The sequence below is a fragment of the Lolium rigidum genome, chromosome 2, assembly GCF_022539505.1.
Source record: "Lolium rigidum isolate FL_2022 chromosome 2, APGP_CSIRO_Lrig_0.1, whole genome shotgun sequence".
Lineage (NCBI taxonomy): Eukaryota > Viridiplantae > Streptophyta > Magnoliopsida > Poales > Poaceae > Lolium > Lolium rigidum.
Window position 1 is genome coordinate 192,984,234 of NC_061509.1, and position 9,125 is coordinate 192,993,358.

At 46.0% G+C, this 9,125-nt stretch overlaps 1 protein-coding gene across 1 annotated transcript; it reads right to left on the reverse strand.

Moving 5' to 3' along the window:
- Positions 1–2,594: 2,594 nt before the first annotated feature.
- LOC124692772 (protein NRT1/ PTR FAMILY 6.4-like) lies at positions 2,595–6,933 on the reverse strand. Its single transcript, XM_047226204.1, has 4 exons — positions 6,653–6,933; positions 6,174–6,506; positions 5,534–6,084; positions 2,595–3,686 (listed from the first exon to the last, which is right to left on the reverse strand). The coding sequence occupies exons 1-4, from the start codon at positions 6,653–6,655 to the stop codon at positions 2,789–2,791; spliced, it is 1,785 nt and encodes a 594-aa protein (XP_047082160.1). The 5' UTR covers positions 6,656–6,933; the 3' UTR covers positions 2,595–2,788.
- Positions 6,934–9,125: the final 2,192 nt, after the last annotated feature.

Here is a 9,125-nt window from a genome sequence, read left to right on the forward strand (position 1 = left end):
AATTGAATCTTAATTATGGTGAGAGAAACTGACACCCGCAAAGCCACTTATGCAATACAAGTTGCATGTCAAGCGTGGAGCAAGTATCATGTACGCAGTCATGTAAGGTTAGCCCGGATCGCTTCATCCCACCATGCCGCAAGATGCAAAATACACGATAAGCAAACGACGACAAAAGCATCAACGCCCATAAAACCATTGTGTTCTACTCGTGCAACCAATCTATGCATAGACACGGCTCTGATACCACTGTAGGTATTCGTAGCATAGAAAACAAAAAAATTCCTACCGCAAGAACGAATAACAAGCCAAGATCTAATCTAGTAGATGGTAGCAACGAGGTGAAGATCAACATACCCTCGAAGATCGCTAAGTGTTAACGAGATAAATCTCGTGCTGGATGTAGTCGATCACGTGCCGCTTTCAAAAGCGCGTAGAAGATCTTGATGGTGCCACAATCGGGCAGCACCTCCGCACTCGGTCACACGTACGGTGTCGATGACGATGTTCTTGTCCCTATTCCAGTGGGCAGCGGATGTAGTAGATCCTCCTCGGAATCCCGCCAACATGATGGCGTGGTGATGGTGGTGGTGGAGATCTCCGGCAGGGCTTCACCGTAAGCAGTGCGGGAGAGAGAGAGAGAGAGCGAAGGGAGTAGCTAGGTTTTAGGAGAGGGGGCACTTGGGGCGCCGTCCTGGGAGCCCCTTGGTGGTGCGACTGGATTGGTGTGTTCAGCCCCCTCCCTCTCCTCCTCTATATATAGGTGGAAAACCTAGGGTTCCCCCAAAAACCACTTTGAAGTCCAACTCCTAAACTTACCAAAACTAGAAACCTAGAGGGAAAGGGATTTCTCCCTTTCCTTCTAGTTTGGCCGGCCAACTGGGTGGAGTCCACCATGGACTCCACCTTCCCACTTGGTGGGTTGGCTAGGGTTGGTGGAGTCCCTCCGGGACTCTACCTGCCATAGTGATTTATTCCGGATGATTCTAGAATCTTCTACAACATTCCATAAATGCACCGGACCATTCCCAAACTTGGAATGTGACTTCCTATATATGAATCTTATTCTCCAGACCATTCAGGGACTCCTCGTGATGTCCTGGATCCTATCCGAGACTCCGGACAATATTCTAACTTCATTCCATATTCCATATCTACTTAAAACGACATTGAACCTTAAGAGTGTCACCATACGGTTCGTGAACTATGCAGACATGATCGAGACTCTTCTTCGATCAATAACTAATAGCGGGACCTGGAGATCCATAATAGCTCCCACATATTCAACGATGACTCGTGATCGAAAGAACCATTTACATACGATAGCGAATCCTTTTGTCTCGCGATATTTTACTTATTCGAAGTTTGATCGTCGGTATCTCTATACCTAGTTCAACCTCGTTATCGATAAGTACTCTTTACTCGTACCGTGATATGACATCCCTTGTGAGCCAGTCACATGCTTGCAAGCTAGTTGTATGACATTTCACCGAGAGGGCCCAGAGTATATCTATCCGTCATTTGGATGAGCAAATCCCACTATTGATTCACGTGCTTCAACCTATATTTTCCGAACACTTAATGTCACCTTTATAACTACCCATTTACGAAGTAGTGTTTGATGTCATCAAAGCATCCATCCGGTGTAGGTGATTAACATGATCTCATGGTCGAAGGATTAAGTTACTATGTATCTTAAAACTTGAAGCACAACGAACTTAATGACTTGATCATATGCTACGCTTACTATGAGCGCATGTCCATCACATCTTTCACCTAGTGATATGATCTTGTTATTAATAACATCCAATATTCATGATCAGGAAACAATGATCATGTATTAATCAACAAGCTAATTTAACAAGAGGCTTACTAGAAACTTTTTTATGTTTACAAAACACACAAGTATTAATATTTCCGTTAATACAATTATAGCATGGGATGTAAACATTTATCATGAATACTAAGATATAAGAATAAACACTTTTATTATTCCCTCTTGGGTATATCTTCAACAAACATTAATATGCATTCATTCCTAATTTTTGTTAATAAATCTTTAACACATTAAACGAGGAAAAAATGTCTAGCAGAGTCCTTATTTGTTCCAACTGAGTTTCACAGGTTGACATCACCAAAATGGTGTTATTGGTAATATGGGCATGATTTTACTATCGAGGGGTTCTTTGATCAGCTGATTTAACCTGGCTTATTTTGTTTATTTGACAACTGACTACATCTTCTTTATCAAGACTCATTATTGAGAAACTTGGACACGGTCTCAAAGTCAAAATAGGATAAGCGGGCCATTTGAGATTTCCAAAGATGTATGTACTGACACCGTTTATAATTATTTCAGGTTCTAGGATTGGTAAGGTCAAGGTCAAACTTTGTATTTTTTGACTAATATTTATGAAACGTTATTAATATATACAATATTAAATCTATTATATTAAAATCGTTTTAAAACATGTTTTATATTATATGTATTTGTATTATGCACATTGATATTTTCTTACGGTATCTTTTTGTTAAACTTTGCATTTTTTTACTAACAAACCTAAAACACGAAAAAGTAAAACTAGAGGGAGTAATTTACTCAAACCATATTTGTTTTTGCTTGTACTCAGTGTTCTCCTCGGCACCTACAGTCGGGAGCATACAGATCGACATCCAAACTTGAGGAAAATGTCGTGCATACACTAGTACAGTACAAACAACCGGAGCTATACAAGATACGTATATACAAACGCTCGCAGGTGCATAATCCTCCTACAGCTCTCACTCCCTACACATCCATCCCTTCAACGTTCTCCTTGACCACCAGGACGTCGTCCATCTCCTTGCCCATGCTACCATCCTCCTCCCCAGCGGGCGCCACCACCGCCGACGTGCTGGGCTTGTACTCGTGCCTCCTCGCGATCAGCACGAACGCCGCGAAGTTGACCACCCCAAGCACGGCCAGCATCCAGTAGAACAGGTCCAGCCTCCCCGTGTCGAGGTTGTTCTTTATCCAGGTGCCCCTCGTCACGGCGTCCGCGAGGAAGACGAGGAAGCTGCTCAGGAAGAACCCCATGGACAGCGTCACCAGGAAGAGCCCCGTGCTCATGGACTTCATCCGCTCCGGCGCCTCGCGGATGAAGAACTCCAGCTGCCCCACGTACGCGAACGCCTCGCCGGCGCCCACCAGGAAGAACTGCGGCACCAGCCAGAACGCGCTGATGGCGACCCCGTTCAAGGAGGCGTCGCGCCGCATCTTCTCGACCAGCGCGGAGACGGCCATGGCGACGATCGCGAAGACGAGGCCCGTGCCGACGCGCTGGAGCGAGGTGAGCCCCTGCGGGCGCCGGGTAAGACGGCTGGCGAGCGGCACCAAGAGGCGCTCGTTGAGGGAGGTGAACAGGAGGATGGAGAGGAAGAGGAAGACGGAGAGGGAGCCGGCCGGGACGACGAAGCCGGCGCTTAGGCGACGGCCCATGCGGGTCGCCTGCTCCACAGAGAACGTGGTCATCTGGGAGTATACTGTCCAGAACAGGATGCAGGTGGACCAGATGGGCAGCAGATTCAACACCATCTTAACCTCCTCTACCTCCGTTACTGTTGAGGCCATTGATGCCTGCACTTTCGTTTTCGTCGGAGATGCTGCCAGGTCGACTTGATCCACGACTGCGGCTTTGTCCAGGCACCTGCATTCGCATCATACAAGTTAATCACTCACGTTCACTGATGCGCAACAAAACATGATACTACATGCATGACTCGTCAAAAAACAAGAGAACATGGATAAATTGCGGGTAAAGTTTATATATCGGAGCCGTGGCGCTAAATGGTAATTTGTGTTATCGCAAACTAAATATCAATCGGCTTAGGAGTTCGCTCTGACTATATAGTTTATGTTCATGCATTTGTAATCCCAAATTATATGGAGCGAATCGTTAGAAATTTATTGAGTCTAGTAGAGTGAATGCAATTTTTTCTTTTACCACGTGGCAAAGTTGTGAAGTCCCACACAAAAAGTTGGTTGGCAACTTCCAAATCATTATAATTCGTAGTGACCAACTGTTTGAGGTACGAATGCTCTGAACTTTGCGGGGTGACACAAGTCACGTATGCATTGTGGCATCACCTTATGCCATTTCTAATGTGTGCGCGTGACTCGCCAATGGGTGTTATTGCTCACTTGTAGTTACTCCTACTATCTCCGTTAGGGATTATTATACCTCTCGAAATTTGAGCCCAACTTTAACTATAAATTTAACATAGTATTATATATAAATTATATGCTACATGAATTATTATTAGATTCATATATTTAAAATAAGTTACAACAGTATAATTTTAATACTAAAAAATATATTATGTATTATAAATTAATTTTATGGTTAAAGTTGGGTTAGATAGCGACCACTAATCCTGAACGTGAGAACAGTTCATTCTGCAGCCAGGTCCCTATCTGTTTATATAACGTTAGTATTCAGCAACTTCTTAAGATCACTTGGAGATTTGGCAGCTCGGGAGTCTGATCACCTCACGCTTTATTTCCTTCTCTGGCATGATTAGCTTTTGCGTATTGTGTCGCATGCTGACAGCAATGATAGGAACTGCGGAGTAGTGATGTGGGTTGTCGTTTTTGCTAGCTTCTCTTGCTCGTACGTCCATCTCAGAGTCGACATGACACACGAGGACAAGTGTCACGATGGTACTAGCACGCTAGAGACTAGTGAAAGGAGAAGTAAAGTCCTAGCTGTCCGGGACGAACTGTGCTGATCCATAGCCCATGCTAACCATGTAAATTTTATGTGGCCGAGACCCAAAACAAGATAGAGCAGAGGAATTAATATCCTACTACCATTTTCTTTACTTCGAACGAAATAATGCCCTATTTTCGAAAGAAAATGAAGACGGAAACAACGAACGCTCGAGCAGCCACATGCATATGATCCTACTCCTACAGTAGTACTGGTACTGTATAGTGCCACATGCTGGCAGCATCTTGCCACGGAAAATGCCCTGTCCACTTGTCCTTGTTTGCATCTATGAGATATTGTACTAGATATATTGTGAATTTGTGATGCATCGACCCAACCATGCATAAGTATGAAAAAAGATATTCTCTCCAAGGTGGATGCAAAGTTATGTTTTAAATAGCGTGCTATAGGTTATCTATAGCTTTTTGGAAGACATGCTACAGCTAGGCTATATATATGCTAAAAACCCCCAAATAGCCGGCTATAGCCATATTTAGACCATAATTTTGCTATTTTCTTTTCTGAATTTATATTATATTTTTATTTTTATTTTCTGTTTTTATTTAATCTGATTTTAAAAAAATTGCGAGTTGAATGAGTTGTAACTCGAATCCATGTTGAATCATAGCTTTCCTTTTTTGGGCGCAAAATATAACTAAAATTTCCTCTAATTTGTAAAAAAACGCTAAATAGATTAGCCAGCTATAGCTTCTCTAGTTGGTGAAAATATTGCGGGTAAATGCAATATCCGGTTATTTTAAACTATGGGTAGATGGCATTATTACCTGAGCCTGTCAGTGTAGGGCACCTTGGTGGCGTAGAACCCGTTGAGCTCACCGGCATCGGCTGGGTGCGGCAGCTTGCGCTTCTTCCAAGCCGTCCACAGCACCCTCCCGATCACCGTGAGCGGGCTCCCCTCGGGACGCCGGTACCGGTACTTGGACGTCCCGGCCACGAGCACGACGACGCCGAGGACCATGGAGGCGGCCGACACGCCGTAGCCCCAGCCGCGGCCGACGTTGTCCTGCATGTAGACCAGCACGGTGACGGCGAAGAGGGATCCCAGGCTGATGCAGAAGTAGAAGCGGTTGAAGAAGAAGACCATGGCCCGCTCTTCCTTCGGGTTCCGCCCGTCGAACTGGTCCGACCCGAACCCGGACACGTTGGCCTTGAGCCCGCCCGCACCCGCCGCGATGGTGTACAGCGCCGCGTACAGCAGCGCCAGCTGCCCGCCGCTCGCCGGCACGCACTCGTGCCCCTGCGCGCCCCGCGGGTCCCCGCACGGCGGCGGCCGCATGCTCGGCAGGAACGTGTCCACCGTCAGAAGGCTCACGCCCTGTTAATTTTTGAGGAATCAGTCAACTATTTGACGAGGCAATGCAGACGGTGCTAGTTGATTGTATACGCGCGTAGTTGGTAGCTTACTATGGCGGCGATGGTGGCGGAGATGGCGATGGTGAGGTAGCGGCCGAGCTTGGCGTCGGCGAGGAAGCCGCCGACGAGGGCGAGGAGGTTGAGGGTGCCCATGAAGTTGGTGACGACGTTGGCAGACTTGGCGTTGGAGAGGTGCAGGGAGCCGACGAGGTACGTCACCAGGTTCATGGAGATGCCCATCACGCACACGCGCTCCGCGAGCTCCGTCCCTAGGATGAGCCCGGCTCCGAGCCATCCCCCGGTCTTGGACTTGTCCACCGGGTTGCCGCGGAAGTCTACGGCGTCGTCGGCGTTGCTGTAGCCGCCATGGCCACCGGCAGAAACCTACATGTTTTGGTACACAGCAAGAGGAAGCATGAGCTAGCAGCCTGGCATCTCATCCCATCACCATGCAAATAATCATGCTTTTGCGAAACATGAGCATGTGCATGCATCAGAGCATGTGTCCATGCGGTTGTTTGGGCACCTACCATTGCTGGCGCTGGTGTAGGCTCTAGCGAGCTGATGCCTGCTGCTCGTGTAGACAATGACCCGATTAGCTACGGAGCGAGGTGGAGAGGAACGTTTGTCTTGTGAGTAGTCAGGCTCTGAGAGCTGAGAGAACGAGTGGAGGGATGCTTTATAGTAGTGCTCGATCGGGGGTCGAGATGTTGATCTTGAGTTTCGCTGGTTGCTTTTCTGGATTAACTCCCTTTTACTTCCGTTTCTGGCCGGGTATGCAGTCGTGGAATGAACAAGCGGCAGTGAGGCGGGCAGAGCTTGGAGAGTGTATGCCGGCCAAGCCTTTGGCCTAGCACGGACAAGTATACGATGACCTGGCAGATTTTGTGGTCTGTGGACTGTGGAGGATGGCTTGGCAAATCTTTGGGTGCAGCGGCGGAATGATTGGCCCAAGGATGCAACTAGGGATCCTCTATGCGAGCAGAAAGACAATTAGCCTGCAACTAGGGATCCTCTTAGAAAAAAAAAACCTAGAGGAAAATATGGCATAGCCTACCATGAGCGTGATTTTCTGTCCTTGTTCGACGACAAGATCTCTTTCCCCATGTTAGTGGCGATTTTAGTGGTGCTGTCGTTAGATTATGTTTCTCTATGTATGGTCCGTCACATTTTGTTTCGCCGTATCGATTTTAGACTTCTTCTCATGCCTACCGAAGGAGGATTATCCCCATAATATTTGTCCCGGTTGCTACGTCCTTAACTGTGATGATTTATTCTCTCGTATCTTCACTGGCGTTGATCAAACTGTTCGGTCCCTTGAATATTTGTGCTAGTACTCTTGTCGATGTTGGTTGATTACTTTATTGATCGTATTGTACGTGCATGTAGCATTGGCATTGCGGCTCAAAATTATGTGAGAGCCTTCATTGATATTTACAAGTGTGTGGTTTGACCTATATATCATTTTTCTAGGGCTGTCTTCAGAAAAATACAAGTATTAAAATAAAATAGAGTTTGGAGATCACGAAAATTTACTTGTTTCATTCAGACTTCATTTTATAATCGCTGGAGTTCATGTATCTCTACCACGTACTATTTTCTCTGCATCGATTGATGCATACAACATTTACTAATAAAATCCAACGAAGCCCGCCAAAAATAGCTATACAAAAAGTAAAAAAAAAAAAAAAAAAACAAGCCCGAGGCATCATGCCTCACGATAGGGCCTCCACCAAACTACCACCAACCATACAGTAAAAGGAAAAAACAAAAAGAATATACACACCTCCTAAGAAAAGCCTTAAAGAAGGAATTGTCATATATATACTTCTTATAAAACAAAACCCCACTAACTGCAATTAATATTAGTCTATCTCTACATGCAAGCCATCAACATCATCTATTCCATTAGCCAATCAAATATTCATGTCATCCCCATTAACATTTATTATTGATGTATCCTTCCATGCAAGCTATCTATGTCACCGTTTTTTGATTAAAATGTTCACATAGCTAATTTATAGCCATCAAATATAAAAAATGTGAATTAAATTTAGCATCTCAACTATTTTGGCCAATTGAATATTGCATACTTCTACAGACAATTCATATTACATATGTATTATACCATTTCATTTAGACAATATAATTTCTTAGAAGATTCCCGTTGCAACGCGCGGGGTATCCTTCTAGTATATGTGCATGGATGATGACGAATTCAACTATAGGTTGATCTCGGGATTTTTATCCCCAAAGCCGATTGTCGAGGCGCCGCCTTCAACAAGGGCACGATGCAGGCACACGTCGACATTGCCCGATTACTTGATTAGGAGTGTGTAATCCCGATGTTTTGCTTCTACTATCATCACTTGTCCGGCTAGCAGCGTCTCACTAACCAGATGCCACTGGAGGAGAACATGGAAGACTATTACGTCCCATGCCACCACACCTCCATCCACTGTCATGACTTGAGGTCGGTAGAAGATAGGTCATGCGTAGAACCTACCAAGATCATGCATGACTTGACACCTCCTCATGAGACGTCCTGCATAGCCACAGCCGGCCAGGCATGGCTTGACACCTCCACGGTGGATGTCGTGTGTAGCACCCGCTGAGTCGAATCAAACCCGATATCGAAGGGGAGGGGCCACCATCGGCCTTGAAACTCTGCGGTATCTGGAGAGGGGTCTACCACCATTGACCTCCACACATGAAGCCCTAGACCATCACCAAGACGAAGATCCGACCACCGCGTCATCCGCATGACCACAATGGTTGTCATCATCGAAGGACTAGGGTTGTTGCCCTTAGTTCCAATCTCCTACGCCACCATCGGTTGACGTCTTAGCGAGAGTGTCGCGCTCAGATCTCCGCTGCTAGACCGACTTCCAGCTACCGCGCAGCCATGCAGCACCAGCCGTAGTCATCCTCTTTTTCCCGCCGCAGACCGCTACAAGGTCCGCACCTTAGGCCATATAATCTCATGAAGCTGGTCGTAGATCT

Excerpts from the sequence above, each read along its gene's own strand:
- LOC124692772 (XM_047226204.1), bottom strand. Across the intron at positions 6,085-6,173 it reads CCGCCACCATCGCCGCCATA|GGCGTGAGCCTTCTGACGGT; the intron begins GTAAGCTACCAA and ends AAAAATTAACAG. Across the intron at positions 3,687-5,533 it reads CCCTACACTGACAGGCTCAG|GTGCCTGGACAAAGCCGCAG; the intron begins GTAATAATGCCA and ends ATGCGAATGCAG.